Source organism: Ovis canadensis, chromosome 14 (genome assembly GCF_042477335.2).
Source record: "Ovis canadensis isolate MfBH-ARS-UI-01 breed Bighorn chromosome 14, ARS-UI_OviCan_v2, whole genome shotgun sequence".
NCBI classification, from domain to species: domain Eukaryota; kingdom Metazoa; phylum Chordata; class Mammalia; order Artiodactyla; family Bovidae; genus Ovis; species Ovis canadensis.
This window is the reverse complement of record NC_091258.1, coordinates 73,201,546-73,218,534: the sequence shown is the minus strand read 5'-3', so window position 1 is coordinate 73,218,534 and position 16,989 is coordinate 73,201,546. Positions and strand designations below refer to the sequence as shown.

At 44.7% G+C, this 16,989-nt stretch overlaps 2 protein-coding genes across 8 annotated transcripts in view; both read right to left on the bottom strand.

Annotated features, from left to right (window-relative positions):
• The window catches only part of LOC138419209 (zinc finger protein 665-like), a 203,334-nt gene that overhangs the window by 122,879 nt on the left and 63,466 nt on the right, over positions 1–16,989 (bottom strand). The window lies entirely within an intron of this gene.
• Positions 1–16,989, bottom strand: part of LOC138419208 (zinc finger protein 665-like) — a 33,469-nt gene that overhangs the window by 9,086 nt on the left and 7,394 nt on the right. For 2 of the 7 annotated variants that reach the window (XM_069551685.1, XM_069551686.1), the window contains exons 2-3: positions 9,974–11,248; positions 6,311–6,437 (exon numbers count right to left, since the gene is read on the bottom strand). In XM_069551685.1, coding sequence (XP_069407786.1) covers positions 6,311–6,437; positions 9,974–9,988 — 142 coding nt within the window. In that variant the 5' untranslated portion in view covers positions 9,989–11,248. Of the gene's footprint in view, positions 1–6,310; positions 6,438–9,973; positions 11,930–15,730; positions 15,790–16,989 lie in introns of those variants that run through there. The other 5 variants (XM_069551688.1, XM_069551690.1, XM_069551689.1 and 2 more) reach the window with 5 other exon arrangements.

Sequence of the window (16,989 nt, the reverse complement as noted above, 5' to 3'; positions counted from 1 at the left end):
ATAGAGAGAGATAAGAAAGAATGTTGCAGTTAAGAAAATAGAGGAGAGAAAGGCTGATGTTCCTTGGTTTACACAGAAAGCCAATAAAGTCCCAAGACAAGGGACTTACACCATTCACGTAGGCCACATGCACCCGCCTGAATAGTGGAGGGTGCCCCGCCTTGGGCTCCCTCTCGCGTGGGTCTTAGAAGCCCAGGCAGAGAAGTGAACACAGCACACCCCTGCACTCCAAGGGATCAGCCTGAAAAAGAGAGTAAGAGAGAGAAAGAAAGAAAACGAGAATTGACACGGGAGAGCCAAGCAATGATGAGGTGAGACCCAAAATTTTATTTTTCCAGGGGGCTTATATACCTTAAGCTGTACATAGAGAATAATGGAAAATACAAAGTCATGCAGGGTCAGCAGCCCTGACCCTTATTGAGATCAGGCTTTCTCTCTGCATACCTATCTGTATACACAGGTCTTAGGTGATTTACCTCATCTTCTGGCCAGGAGGCCTATTAGCATTTTATGGCCCTTTTCTGATAAGGGTCGGTCAACCAGAAAACTTATTTGCCCTAAAAGTGTTGTTCTTTCCCAAGTCTGGTGCCACTCTCAGAAAGCACTAAAGTTACATTCTTATATAGCAAGGATATAATGATTTATAACAAAGAAAGAGGAGTACAATGATTTATAACACAGAGAAAATTCATTAACTCAAAAGTCTACTGCTAACATCAAAACTACTATATTCCTTTTTCTACATCCCAATTACATTGATTAATATCTTTCCAGGTGCCTAAAAGATAAAGGATATGGAGGCCTGGCAGCAATCATTAACTCAACAATGAAGCCCTTCACCAATATAATTTTTTGCTCTTTAAAAAGCTCTATATCTTTAAGATGTTTTAAGCTTCCCATGCCTCTTGCGGTTGGGAGGCTGTAAACAATCATAAGTTGTAAAAGTCCAGGTAAACCTGTCAGGCAAGTTAGAGAGCCATCAGATGGGTTTGAGCTGAGACATTCCTTTTATATGCAGGAGACTATTAACTGGAGCTCTAAGTTAACTTTTTCTAGAAAAGGTGGGCATGGATAGCCCCCTGTTAATGTCAGAGGAGTTGGTGAAAGTCATGAAGTAATAAGACAGACAGATTCTGGTTTTGGGGTTGTCCCTCAAGACCTGACTTGCCTTGCCCACCAGGTCTCTCCGCATGACTGGGATCTCCTGTGCTGGCTCCTGGCACCACATGGTTTAGGAAAACAAAAAAAAGTTAACTTCTGACCTTTTTAATAAAACAGTCAAAATTCTATGACACCTAAAAGCATGAATTACCTCAATTTTTCAAATAAAGGTAGTAGATTCCCAGGGTTCATGAGCATAACTCCATGGCACATGAAAGTAAAGAGCAAAGCAGGAGTGAAACCCAGACCTACAGATTCATACACGTTCCTAACCACCAGGGCCCACTTGGGCAGAACAGATTACAAAAGGTTACAACAAATTTCAGGACTTTAAAAAGATAAGGTCAAGTGAGACGCAAGAAATGCTCTGGGTAACTAACGGCCTTACTCAGCCATCTCACCTATAAATGGTTTCCCAAGTACCACCCCTCTACATATCAATAGAAGTCGTGTCTGAAAATGTGGTTCAGTGGATGAGCATGGGTCATTTTGTACAGTATGAGCATGGACGGAAGCCTGGAACCTGGAGCCTGATTCATATATGCAAGACGGGATCGAAGAGAAGATCTCAGAGTCCGCTGTCCATACAGGCTCCCTGAGTTACAATCACAGAAGATCCAAACCACATTCTTGTTACACACATTCCTGAAGGTTGTGGTAAAACCAGTAACAACAGGAATAGCTGAGGGTTCTGAACAGGAAGACAGGTTGAAGACAGCTCTGTGTAGGATCTGAGACACCAAATGCAATCAAAGATTGGCCATTCTCTTTCCTTCTTCCAGTGAGGTCTCCCAAGTGCAGCAAATAGGAAGAGAACCAGGCTGGCTCCAGGGATTGCAGCTCTGGAAGTGTTACCATTGCTCTACATGGACCAAAGAGTGGACATCCCATGGAATCCAGCACAGAAGGGGGACAAAGAGGAATCAGATCCCTTTGAAACACCTCATCACATGCTCCCCAAAATCAAGCAACAACACTGACAGAAGTCAAATGACACACTGCTACAGATCATAGAAAGACCTACCCTTTGGGACCTCTTTTCTTGGGGCCCACTTTCCATAAACCTCTCTCCTTATATTAAAAATCACTTTTTTCATTTGTAAACAGCCACCTGTAAGTCAGACTGAATTTCTTTTTCCCTAATAAAATGTAATTTTTACATAGGAGACAGATGGGCTCCAGATTGGAAATCTACAATCAGTCACTCTTCTCTCTGCATTCCCTGAGATAAGAGATAGATGGGCTCCAGTTGAAGAATCTATAGCCAAAAAATACAAGGTAAATAGCCAGTCTTTGTCTCCTACCTCAAGGGAATAATCACGGCAAGGACAAAGGAAAAAACCCTGTCTATTAACGGAGACACTACACATGTGCAGAAAGGTTGCTTGAGGTCAGTCAGAGCATAATTCAGGCCATAAAGAGTCTTGCTTCTCCCAGAAGACTTCACTTCGAGATACAGCTTGGTTAGGGTGTGCGTTCACACACCAGGGGAGGGGCCTAAGACAAATTAACCAGAGGGGACAAAGGAAGGTGACTGGCCAGAGGGGACACGAACACCTGGAAAACTGTACCTTTAAAAAGAATTGACACTTCCCAAAGGTGGGGCTCTCTCTCTGAGCTAGCCCCATACGCCTTTCTGCATGTACTTTTCCATTCAATAAACATTTTCCTTTACTCTTTACCTTGTGCCTCTTCATCTGAATTCTTTCTTGACTAGGCAGGCAAGACTAGGGACCTTAGTCCTAATTACTGGCTGCTGTGGTCCAATGGTCAGGACTCCTGGTCTGGGAAACAAAGACCTTGCTTCCAGCTTCCACTTACTTCCACTCATTGCTATGAGCATCCAACTCAATTTCATTTCTCACACCTCTTTCACTGAAAACACACACTTTACTTTCCTTAAGCAACCATGAACTGTGCTTATATTGCATTTTCTGTATTAGTGAACATAAATACTACTGATAACTTCTAAAAACATTTGCTTTCTTATAGAGAGCATCTCAGGGTAGCACCAAACATATTCATCAATAGTCCTAAATCTCTCAATGTAATACAACAGAAGTATTACACAATGTGGATGACTCAAGAGAAGTCTGAACTAGATGAGCAAACATTAATACTAGGTATTTAACATTGAATATTTCCCAGTTCACATGAACCTGAAATTCATTTAGATTAATTTCCCTTCTAATTGATTTGTATGCACTTACTGTTTTTTAAAAAAAATTCATTTATTATTTTTGGCTTCACTGGGTCATCATGACTGCTCTGGCTTTCTCTCGTTGTGTCAAGCGGGAACTACTCTCTAGTTGTGGTGAATGAGCTTCTCATTGTAGCTACTTCTCTTGTGGACCACGAGCTCTAGAGCACGTGAGCTTCAGTAGTGGTGGTGTATGGACTTAGCTGCTCTGTGGTATGTGGAGTCTCCCTGGACCAGGGATCAAACCTGCCTTTTGTACTGGCAGGTGGATTCTTTACCATTGAGACACCAGCAAAGCCCAAGTGCTTCCTTTCTTTTAAAGCCAATTGAGTAAGAGCTCATTTACAAATAAATCTCAGCAATATTATCCAAAATCAAAGTCACATTCTGAGACATGCATAAATCCAGACAGATTTAAAATGTCTCTCTGACTCTACTGGAGTTGGTATCCTCCTCCAGGGGATCTTCAGAAGCCAGCAATTGAACCCACATCTCCTATGTCTCCCACACTGGCAGGCAGCTTCTTTACCACTAGAGTCATCTGGGATCCCTGGTAAAGGTTAACTTCAAGCCTTTCTGTAGGCAGGGCTTTTAAGAAGCTAGCTGTTTTTATTCCATATGCAAAAAGAAATGGTTTTGTACTTTCAAAAAAATAAAGGAAAAATCATTTTAACCAGTTTTCTCCGGAGTCTAAAGAATATCACAGCAATCCTTGTGTCAAAAAACTTACCTTCCCTTTCAATAGTCACAGTTTTATATCTAAAATACAGAGCAAACAGTGCTCAAATTGACTGTGATTAACCAGGGCAGATGGATGATGAAAATTATACATTGTCCATCTGGGGAAATGGGGGTCTTCACTTGATCAGAAGAATCTGAAGGGGAAATGAAATTTGCTAGAGTGGGGGCAGGAGTGGGGGAAGTTGGGCTCCCCTTCCCCACTGAGAGACAGGGGAAGTTAGAAGGGGACTAGCTGATGGAGAGGGAGACAGAGGGATGGGAGGGGTGAAAGGCCACAACAGGACAAAGATAATGAAGACAGAAAGATAGTGGGGGACACTGTTAAGAGACATGGGCCAGCGCAGGAGAGAGCCCACTTAAAAAGTGAGAATTTGATCAGCTAATATATAATTTGACATTGTAATATGGACAACCATTGTCACTAATTGCATAAATCTGTTTCCAGTTGTAACTTCCCTTCAGATAATTTTAAGATCGCTTTATGTACCTCCTGTACTTCCCTGATGGCTCAGCTGGTAAAGAATCCTCTAGCAATGAAGGGGAGACCTGGGTTCGATCCCTGGGTTGGGAAGATCCCCTGAAGAAGGGAAAGGCTACTCACTGCGGAATTCTGGCTTGGAGAATTCCATGGACTCTATAGTCCATGGGGTTGCAAAGACTCCGACATGACTGAGCGAGTTTCCCTTTGATTTTATGTACCCTACGGTAGGAGATAGAAGGATCTAGCCTCTCACCCAGCAGGGTGAGAGTCTTTCTCAACAGGTGAGAGTCACAAATATTCAGTAACTTCTAAGGGTACAGCCCTCTTTAATTTAAGCTTCCAATTCTCACACCATCCAGGGAAGACATCCCATGTATCAGCTAACTAGTAGTAATGCAAATCTTCCTATTAGGGAATAAAAACTTCATCAACCTTAACCTCATTCTTCTTACAGAGTGGTATTTTTCTCACAAATACTGCTCACAGGGCCAATTAAAGTTTTGCCAAACGTTGTCACTTTTATCTCAAGTTCAAAGATTTGTTAACAAAATAAGCCACTTGTTCTGTAGAAGTAAATAATACAAATACTTATTATAGAATTATTGAGCTGACTTTCAATATGCTAACAATAAAAGAAAAGTAGAAACAGCAGAAGATACATCACCAAATTGGGTTCTGACCAACATCCAGACTCAAACAGCACTGGGAAGTCCTGGGCCACAGCCCATCGGGAGACCCAGTGGGGAAAAAGTCCCAGGCAGCATGTTATGGTCATGGGTGAGACTTCAAAGATTGCAATTTGGGGTTCCCCCTTATAATCCCAAAACACTAATTAATATCATCAGCAATCTGTGAGCAAACAGCAGCTCTGGTTGCATGTTAATACTATTCTTTGTCTTACAAAACTTATAATGTTGCTAAGCCTGCAGCTGAGTAGGCCAGGATCCCTCCAAGGGTTCAAAAACCTCAAGATTTGTCCCCTATCTTATTTCTGGTACTGCAAGCCTCACACTCACAATAGGCAGTCAGGGCACTCACAGTCAGGGCAGTGTCCAGTCAGACTAGAAGCAAGCTCAGAGGCCTCCTTTAGAAAGGACCTAGACCGCCTCCTGCATTGCCAGGTGTAGAATCCCACCTGTTTTGTCAGCCAAGAAGTGATGGACATTACAGACGGACAGAAAAATATTCACAAATTAATTTACTATCTGCGTCCTTCTGAAAGCACAGGAAACAGTATAATATGCAGATACCTGGGTTTCCCCGGGGCTCAAAGGTAAAGTATCCACCTGCCACAAAGGAGACACGGCTTCGACCCCTGTGGGTGAAGAGCCCCCTGGATGAGGGCATGGGAACCTACTCCAGTACTCTTGCCAGGAGAATCCCATGGACAGAGGAGCCTGGTGGGCAACAGTCCACTGGGTTGCAGAGTCATGCACAACTGTACCAACTGAGCACACAGGCATCCATGTATCAAGTTCCTTTCCAAGAATTACTGAACCAAGAACACAGGAGTAGAAAACGGAATTGGATATTTTAAAGTTTGAAATCAGCTTTATAAATACTGAAGCTGTGTAGAAACTTGTGTATCACATGGTGGGCAGATTACCTGAAGACAGGACGAAGCTATGAACTCAGTCAAGCAAAACAAGGGCTCCCAAGAGACACAGAGGGAAAATGCAGAGATACCCCCAAACCAGAATCCAACTTCACAGGGAAGTGATCCTCACCCACAGACAGCAGGTTCTTGTAGGTCTCCACCATCACGTCCCGGTACAAGGCCCTCTGAGCAGGGTCAAGGCATTCCCACTCCTCTGGAGTGAACTTGATGTCCACATCCTCAATGGTCAACTGTATCTGAAATGAAAGCACAGTTCACTAACAGGCGCTCGGGAGGATTCTTATTTTCATACAAACTGAGAAGAGGTTAGAGGGGTAATGATCAATTCAGGTAATTTTCCTGTTGTTTCATAAGACTATGACATCTTCCAATCAACATGAATTTGTCACTTGTATGGACAATACATGTAGAATATACAAATAAATTCAATCAGTGAGTTCTCTATGCAGAAGTGTTACACTGTACACACTGAGGGACATTCATTATCTAGATGAGTTACAAGACTGGTGTCTTCAGAGACGACAAAGTCCCAGTGGCTTTAAAGAACACACATTGTTTTGATTATAACATCATCTCACTGATGACAGGTGTCTCAACACTTCCTACACACTAAGCATTACTCTAAAGACTTTACACAGATGAACTTATCATCAACATAACAGCACATCAGAGAAAGATCTGAGTCCATCTGACTGGAGAGAAAACTCTGTCATTCTATGAATTCATGCACATCAAACAATTAAGAAATGAGGCAACAGCACCTGAGGTCAGGTGGTTGGGACTGACAACTTAAGTACCAGAGCAGCAAAGTGCATGACAGAGATCCCAGAGAATACCTGAAACAAATACAAGAAAGCTAAAGTGCAATGGAGATGTAGAATCCCAGATCTTTTGTCAGCCACGGAAAGACAGACATGATAGATGGACAGAAAAATATTCACAAATTAATTTACTATCTTCCTCCTTCTGAATGCACAGGGAACACTATAATATGCAGTATCATATGTAGGTATCTGGGTTGCCCTGAGGCTCAGCGGTAAAGAATCTGCCTGCAATGCAGGGGACATGGTGTTGCTATCTCCGGGAGGAAGATCCCCCTGGAGGAAGGCATGGTAACCCACTCCCACATTCTTGCCTGGAGAGTTCCAGGGACAGAAGAGCCTGAAGGGTTATGGCCCACTGGGTCACAAAGAGTCGGACATGACTATAGGATAAATGGTCACTGTACAGGGTCACTCGCTCTTCCCATCAACCACACAATGTCAATACTCTTACTACTGTTTCCATCATTCACGTGATGAGGTAGAAAAAAACTTAACGGCATGGAAAACACTTAAGACACAATTTCAACTGTTACAAAGCACAAAACATGCTTATGAGATGATGTTCTGTAATAAAACCATGGAATTACAGATCCATGCACTCACACATGCAAATGTAAACACACAACTGGTTAAAACAAGGAAGACCTCTCTATTTTTTCTTTCCATCCAAATGTGCTGAGTGTCAACATGGGCCCCAAACTAGAAGACAGCAGTGAACATAATGGAGCTTACAGTCTAGCAGCCAGCCACCCAATTACATCCGTCATTTTAAAGTTACTATTGCAACCTGTGCTCTGAAACAGGCCTAGTGCTAAGAGATTTATCGGAAAGTCTTGATGTACATCAAGAAATCACACAAGGTCTCCATGAGGAAGAAACACTTAGGATTGGCAAGGTGGGAAATGGAAGAGTGTTGCAAGCAGAGAGAACAGCCTGAGTGCTGGCTCTGAGGCAGGAAGGTATTTAGTGAACAGAAAGTCAGCCAATCTAACTGGGACACAGGGAATGAAGAGGGGTAATGCCAGGTAGAGGCTGTTTTCTACAAGGTCTTTGGATTTAGGGCTTTATTCCAAAAGTAACTGGAAGTCACCGAAGAATCTGCAGGAGGTAAATCAGAGGTTTAGATTTGTTTTTCAGAGCTCACTCTGCTGTGTGTGGAGTTTGCTGCTCCTTAGTTGCTTAGTTGTGTCAGATCTTTGCGACCTCATGGTAGCCTGCCATGCTCCTCTGTTCATGGGATTTTCAGGCAAGAATACTACAGTGGGTGGCCATTTTCCTGCTCTAAGGTGATGCCTTTTGACACCTTTTGGGATGATACTCGCATTTTCTTTTATGCACCGGTATTTCTGCATCTTTGGGACATTAAAAATGCATCGATTTGTATTACCGTAGTTTGTCTTCATTCTATGTCTTTTTTAAGTTATTTACTTTGGTTTTGCTGAGTCTTTGCTGAGCTGCTGTGGGCAGGCTTTCTGAATTTGCAGCTGCAGTGTACCGGCTTCTCATTACAGTGGTTTCTCTTGTTTTGGAGCACAGACTCTAGAGTGTGTGGATTTCAGCAGTTACGGCTCCCGGGCTCCAGAACTCACGCTCAGTAGCTGTGGTGCCTGGGCATCGTTGCTCTGAGGCATCTTCCTGGACCTGGGATGGGACCCGTGCACCATACATTGGCAGGCACATTCTTATCCACACTGTACTACCAGCGAGTCCTCAACATTATCTTCAGTTCAGTTCAGTTCAGCCGCTCAGTATACTAGTTTAAAAAAATGAAAATACAAGCAGAAAGTAATATGCAGAAGATTTATTCTAATCTGTATATAATAGCTGTATTTAAAAGTATGAGGGCTTTTCTGGAGGCTCAGTGGTAAAGAATCCACTGGGCAGTGCAAGAGACACAGGTTTGATCCCTGGTTGGTAAGATTTCCCATGCCAAGGGGCATCTAAGCCTGTGAGCCTCAATTTCTGAGCCAGAGCTCTAGAGGCCAGCAGGTGAAACTACTGAAGCCAGCATGTTCTAGAGCCTGGGCTGCAAGAAAAGAGAAGCCACCGTAATGAGGAGCCCACGTACTACAACTAGAGAGTGGTCATCACTCACCAGAACTAGATAAAGCCAGTGAAGCAATGAAGAGCCAGTACAGCAGAGAAGTATATTTAAATATAGTAATATTGTCTTATTCTTAATGTTAGATATGTAGTTATTAACAAAATCCAAGGTTTATCTTTTCATTCCATGACCAAATATTGCATCAAGGTTAGGAAAGTTGGGGGAATTCCCTATCGGTCCAGGGTTTAAGACTGTAGTTACACCACAGGGTTTCAGGTTCTAGTCCTCCTCAAGGAACTAAGACCCTGCAAGCTGCATCGTATGGCCAAAAAGGAAGAATAAATAATTAGCAAACTATATTTCACAGTTTAAATTAGATGCTGTAATGAGACACTCTCTAGCCCTGAGTCTCTTTCTGAACGTTTCATTTCACTCCGAAACATTTAAGATTTTCAAGGAGGTCCTCACTTAGTTTTAAATGTGCTATAAAAAGGACTGATTTTCCCTCATTGGACTCTTTTTCAGATTTTGGCACATATTATGCATTTTAATACCTCGCATCTACATGCAACTTCTTTACCCTGGTTGACAGAGAGCAGTCAGTGCATCCAGATGGGCCCTAAGCAATCCCTGCTGCCCAACAGCACTGAGATCCCGTCTCCAACCCGTGGGTGAGAAGTCCTGCCCAACTGGTGCCCAGGGGAGCTTCCTCTCAAGGGCCAGGTCACCGGGTCATGGGGAGACGGGATCTAAGTGAGGGCCACAGACCCTGAGGGAAGGTCCCAGGTGAGTGTGCATGTACAGGAGTCAGACAAGGCACTGCAGAGTCAGACAAGATTAGCGAGTCGAAAAATGGGTATTTCAAGCAGGACAGATTGAGAATTTGTTGAGAATATGACCTTACCTGAGAAAGAGCCATTCCTGACACGTTTTCTTTCACCTTCCTCCCTTTCTGGGCTTATTCCTCAGGTAACACGAGTCTTCAAAGGAGCGTCATGAAGGTGGAAAATATGGTATTTAACGCTTAGGGTCAACACATCACCCTCCTGAGCCCCAACCACACATACAGGGAAGCCCTCACCATGTGGAACGGACAGTCCTCTGTGCCCACTGTCTCAGGAGGGACTCAGGACAGTCAACTCCAGCATAGAGTCCAACACGGGACTTTTCCACACTTTCCCTCGGATCACACTCCCCTCCTGGTGAGGCCTCATGTACACAGCAGCAGGGGACACCTCCGCTCACCCCACGATACCCTTCAGGTCACACAGCAGGCCCTGGTCCAGCCCCACTCAGAGCAGAGTGCCATTCCCTCCCCCAGGGCTTGATCTCAGTCTCAAAAGTGGAGACTAAGATCCCTGATGCTCAATGCAGGATCCAGATCGGAAGCATCTGCAGCCTGTGCACATTCCTGGGGCGAGGCCCCACACGAGAACCTGAGGAGCATGTCTGTTGTGGGAGGGGTACAATACATGCCCAGGCAAAATGGCTCATGATCTCATGTGAACCCTGGGTTGAATACCAATCAAGGGGTCAAGTCCAACCTACCTCCCACTTTCTTCTTTTCCAGCCTGACTGACATAGAACGGACTAACAAGATGGGATGTGTATACATACCATGCACAATGTGACCATGTGACACATGTCTACACTATGAAATATTTATCACAATCCATGAACCAACACATTAATCATCTCCAAATTTCCATGTTCTGTGTGTGGTGACAACGCTGATGACGTACTCTCCTGACAAATTCCCAGCATGCAGTAACAGAATAGGATTAACTACAGTCAGCGTGCTGCACACACTTCCCCAGGACGCACTCATTTTACAACTCAAAAGTCTCTACCTTTTGACCAACATCTCCCCATCTTCCCCACCTCCCAGCCCACTGTCTGCTACTAGTGGTTTCACACTTTTACATTCCACATATAAGCGAGCACATACAATCAGTCTTTTCCTATCTGCCTTAATTCACTTAGCGTAATATTCTCTACATTCATCCAAGTGGCCCCAAGTGACAAAAACTGCCACTTTTATGGGTGCATGTCATTATACACGTGTTTGTGTTTCTCTGAGTGTACGTTACCAACCAGGACCTCTCTGGTAGCTCAAACGGTAAAGAATCTGCTGCCAATGTTGGAGACGCAAGTTCGATCCCTCTGTCAGGAAGACGCCCTAGAGAAGAGAATGGCAGCTCACTCCAGTATTCCTGCCTGGAGAATTCCATGGAGAGGAGCCTTGCAGGCTACAGGCCATGGGGTTGCAAGAGTCAGACATGCATGACCCCAGGCAGTCCCTAAACTGTTATCTCCAAACTCTAATAATAAAAGATGGATGTGTAGGCTGATGCACATATCTCAATGCGACTTCAATATCTTCCACAGAAACACTCCAAGTTTTTTTGTTTTCTTTTTAACTTCCAAATTGCATCTGAAACTTTCTTCATGAGCAACTCAAAATAACAGAAATACCAAAGGTAACCCATGAAGTGATCTCTGGGGTTTTACTGACAGTTATGCTATGGGTTGCATACATAATTCTCGCCTTCCCTAAAGACCACAAAAAATCCACTGTGTGGAGGGGGTGCTGTGGGGCACCTCCTGGATCACACACCCCTTCTCTGGGACCACTGTGCCCATCCTCCTGCACCCAGACCTCCCTGTGGGCTCAGCTCAGGCCTTGCTTCTGACACCCTGCAGGATAACATTCTTCTTCCCAATCCCACAGCCTTCCTTCCTCCACAGGTGTGATCACGAGATTTCCAATTAAACCCAGTCATGCAAACCTCAGTCACAGCATCTGTGTCCCAGGAAAACTGAGCTAAGACACTGGCACACCCACCATTCCACGCAGCCCACAATTAGCCATGAGCCCACGTCCAGGACCTCCAGCCAGACCTGAGACTGCCTTTGTCAACAGATCCACAGGCCCCGTGATCCCACAACTATGCTTGTCTCTCTCTCTCTCCCACACACACACACCATTCATTGGGTTCATTAAAAGGCACACACCTGCTCCCACAACCCTCCCAGAAACCCTGACACGCTCCCCCTCACTTACTCCCATTTTTCTACCTCTTCTCAGTACACAGCTGAACAAGAGCAGAGACCTCTAGGCGTGGGCATTGCAAAAGAAATGCGCCCTAGGTGCAAATCCAAGGACGCTGGGCACTCAGTATGGAGACCAAGAAGCTGGTCCTCTTGGGGAAACCACTCAGCAACAAGGACATTATGTAGTTGAGGGATGGTTGGACTGAGTTCAATAAAGAAGTCACAAAGAGAGAGAGGCCCCAATCTCACTGGCTTCTGTTCTCCCTGCTCATAGCTAACTGGAAGATACCCCAGCTCATTAATGGGGGGAGGGTGGTTTGGGGATAGGGAGGTGTCATCTCCTACATACTCTCTTAAGATACTGACCAGTCTAACCACAGGAAACTCAGCATTTGCCGCTGAGCAGATGAACTGCTAGAAGGCAAAGCTGCTGTCCAAGATGGCAACTGGTCCCTGCATGGACAGAGCTTAGAAGACTTGGGGACTGCAGTGAGCAGTGACACTGCAGACTAAAACATGGGGACACCTCAAGACACTAGATCTCCCAGGCCTTTTAGGACTCCAACATCTTTTTGCTTTTCAGTAATTAAGTCTCCACATAGGGTAAGGATCAATCAAAGTTGATATGTCCAGAAGAAATATGGGAGCCATCATCACCAAACCTATAACCTGCAACATCCCTGAGGATTCTTCAGCCCAGCCCACAGTCCCAGTCCTCACCCCCAGAGTGAGATGCTGCAAGCATCCTGGGAGGAAGAGGAATACGGTGAACCCTTCAATGAAGGGAAAAAGAGGAAAGACTCCAAATAATTAAAGGAGAAGGGCATATCTGATGAGGGTAATTAATACAGAAACAGTAAACCTGGTTAACATGACAGAGAATATTAGGAGATGGAGAGACTCTCTGGCCTAGACCTGAAGGAACAGAAAGAGCAAAGGTAACAGTGATTTAATGACCAAAGGCAGGCATAGAAACTAAGATCCGAGACAGAAAAGGTTTTGTTGTTTATGAACGAGGACTAAGTGAACGTGACCAGGACAGACTGACCATGAGAATGGGGTCGGCTCCCAGGATGAGGCTGGAGACCCTGGCAAGAGGTGGGAGGCCTCCCTACAGATTGACCTTTATTCACAGAAGATGGCTCATGATTTCCTCTCAGGCTCTGAGCCTACGTTTCCGCCTCCATCCTACTGTTGTCCTTTTTCATTTTCGAAGACTGGGACCCATTTCAAATTCTAATAACAAGTGGGCTCTCCCTCCAAGAAAAACTGCCACACACACAGTCACACACCAATTTGGCCAATCATTTCAGGGGTCAGTGTTGCTCCGCTTTTGGACCTGAGGAAGCATCATCAGATCAAATCATAGCTCACTAGTTACTAGATCACATAAAAGAGAGGAAAATGGAGTACCAGACTAACTGCTTAAATTAGGTTGTGACTCTTAATATAAAAGATCACTGACGCCCTTACCAAACATTTATCAAAATGGTCTACAACTATTTATTAGTTATCAAAAAATGTTTTCAAGATATAACATAAACCAGAAACAGCAAATGGGCCTCTAATAAATGTGAAACAAACCTAAAGTGAATCAGCTTATTAAAATTTTTTTCATTGAAGAATTCTGGTGTAAAAGTAAAAAAAAAAAATTCAGAATATAGAGCATTTAGAAAACAAAGACATGAATTAATTACAGGAGTCCACCAAATCTTATTTCACAAGTGAATAACTGTTTACAAGAAGGTAGGTATTCAATGAACTAATCTTTATCCCAAGATACAAAATAATGAAATATAAAGAAAGGAGAAAGCAAAAAGTAAAACCATCACAAACAATATTTTTACTGTGCCTGGAAAAGGCATCATGTAGTAAGAGAGTCAGTTCTTGCTCCACTTCTCCTCTCCATAACCTCCACTCTGCACCAGGAAAAGGGAAGTGGGTGATTCACCTTTAAGAGAATCAAGTCACTGCCGCAACCCCCACCTCTACAGCGTCTGCAAGTGGATGTTATCTTTTAATACAGAAAATTACAACACACACAAGCCTTACAAACAGAAGTTTTGCAATTCTCATTTTCATCTGCATAATTTTAAAAAGAAAGTTTTAAACTTAGTAGATTCTAAAGCCAAAAATCAATGTATCACGACTTAATAATCCTTATCCAATCTATTCAGCACTCTTTTGGGTCTAGTCCCCTCCCCCACCCGCACACTACTTGTTTCCACTTCATTTAGTTTGTTTCCCTACTTTTTTCTCCGTCTCCCTTTCTCTTCCCCTCTGCGCTCCTGCAGTGCCTGTCCTCCTCTCTACTTCTTCCCTGACTCCCATCCGGCCTCTCTCTGCCATCTATTCCCTGTAAAATGCTTCTAATCCAACCTCCTTGATGATCCTAAATCTCCAACAATTTCTGCCTTTCTTCCTCCATCTCTGCCCTCCCTTCCTCCCCTCTCTGCCACCCCCAAGTGGCTCTGCTTCCTCTCAGCTTCCGGTCTCAGCTCCTCCAATCACTAGGAGTCCCCTTTCTCTCCCAACAGGATATTGCTCTGTAAGCCAAGATCCCAACGCTTGTATCCCCTTTGCGGGCTCTCTGTGTGAACTGCCTCTCCACTGTTGCCCTCTAAGGGACCTGTGATTTACAGCCCCTCTCCCTTGAAGGCTATGGAAGGGGGCGGCAGAAGATGAGATGGTTAGATACCGTACCTGGACTCAACAGACATGAATCTGAGCAAACTCTGGGAAATAGAGGGGTCTTAAAGACTCGGAATGAACACCATCACCTCCCTATCTAGCTCACCTTTAATTCTCAGGAAATTCTGCTTTTCTCTAAACTTTTTCCCTAACCGCTACCTTCAAGGCCGATTCTTTTTCATGCTGTTGTCTGTTCACAAGTTCCTCACAATCCTCTTCATTGCCATCGCTTATCCCTCATCCTTTTCTCAATTAAATATTTCTCTAGGAGTCGCTGTCTCTGCTGCTTCTGATCACCCCTGGCCTCCAATTTACAAGGATGGCGACTGAATGAGAAGCCCGGTTCCCGCAAGAGCCAAACTACAACGGGTGAAATTTGAGACAGAACAACCTCGGGTGTCACGTGACTGGCGCAGCTCACGTCCCAGACACGGGTCAGGGCAACGTCACTATGAAGGCAAGGCCTGAGGAGACTTGAGGTGAGAGGGACTGGGAGGGAAGGGGGTCTCAGCTGCGGGGCGGGCTCTCCAGAATCCCAGGACCGGGGAGCGAGGTAGTCAGCGCGGCTAGGGGCCGAGAGGACGAGGCTGGGGGCCGCGGAGCTAATAAACCCACCTCGCCGAAGAGAACTGTATGCGGTGTAGGAAGGGCACAGGGGTCAGTGAGGTCAGTAAATGGTTTGAAGCAGGAAAGAGGTGCGAAACGCAGCGTCGCTGTGGACCAAAAGCTGGAAGCTGCTTTAGAGCGACTTTAAAGCAAAATGGAGGCGCCCCTTCGGCGCTCACCAAGACGTCTGAACTGGCTGGGGATGGTGGGACGGGCGCAGGGATTGAGAGTCACTAGCGAACCTGAGGCTCATGGTACCGAGGAAAGGAGGCAGCAGACCGCAGGTTTAATTAGAAAAAGAGAAACTCACGCTGAGCTGAGAGACCTCCACTCGCCGCGCTCCGCTTCCAGGTTTATGGGACGCTGCGCGCACGCGCAGTGAAAGGGCGGGGGCGACCTCGGGGCGGGGACTCAGCGGAGCCTGGTCTTGGCGTTGAGCGAAGCCGAACACGCGTGGGGACAGCGGAAGTGTTAGGAGGGGCTTCGAGGCGTGGGGGGCCGGGCCTCCGGGCGCAGTGGGCGGGGCGGGGCGGAGGGGAGAAACAATTCATTACTGTAATCACCTCTGAAGGTGACTGCAGCCGGAATATTAAAAAACAGGCCTGCTCCTTGTAAGGAAAGTTATGATAAAACCAGACATTGTATTAAAAAGAAAAGGCATATATAATTCCAGAATACCTAAAGAGTGAGACGCAATTTTGAAAGCTATCATAGTCATTGCATTTCTAAGTATAAAGTGTTTGGTGAACCATGAGTTTGAAACAGTACCTGAAGGTTGCCACATTCTGTACACTAGCAAGGTTCTTGCTAGGATGGATCATCTGATGGTTGGTAAGGTGTGACGCTGAGGTAAAGGTTCTACATACGAATGTCACTTGTAAGCTTTCTCTCCAGAATGAGTTCTTTACTGAATCCTGACTTCAGACTGTTGTCTAAAACCCCTGATGCACTCATTTCATTGACATAGCTTCTACCTAGGGAATATTCTCAAGAAGCCGAAGGTGTAAACACCCAAAAAGCCTGGCCACATTGATTGCATTCGTATGGTCTCTCCAGTATGTATCACCTGATGTCTTTTCAGGCCTGAATGCCAACTGAAGGACTTGCCACCCTCGTACACTTGTAAGGTCTCTCTATATTATGAATAATCTGATGATGGGAATGATCAGCCCGTTACTGAAACTCTGACTACACACATTATATTTATGATTCCCTCCAATCTAGACTGCAGAGATTGACTGCGCTCTAAATGTATGGCTTCTCACCAGTACAAATTTTGTAAAAACCAAATGGCTTCTGAAACAAATAACACATGCACTACGTGGGTAAGACTTCAATTCTAATTAATTATCTGATGGTTAGTTATGTCTGAACACAGAATCAAAGCTTTGCCACACCTAGCACATTTCATGTGGTTTTCCTCCAGTTTGACTTTTCTGAGAGTCAAAAAGTGGATATACTTTACTGCATTTACTACACTTGTAAGTTTTCATTGCCATATGGATTCTCGGATGATCTGCAAAGTCATTCCTTGTGACTGAAGGGTTTGTCACATAAATTACATTTATG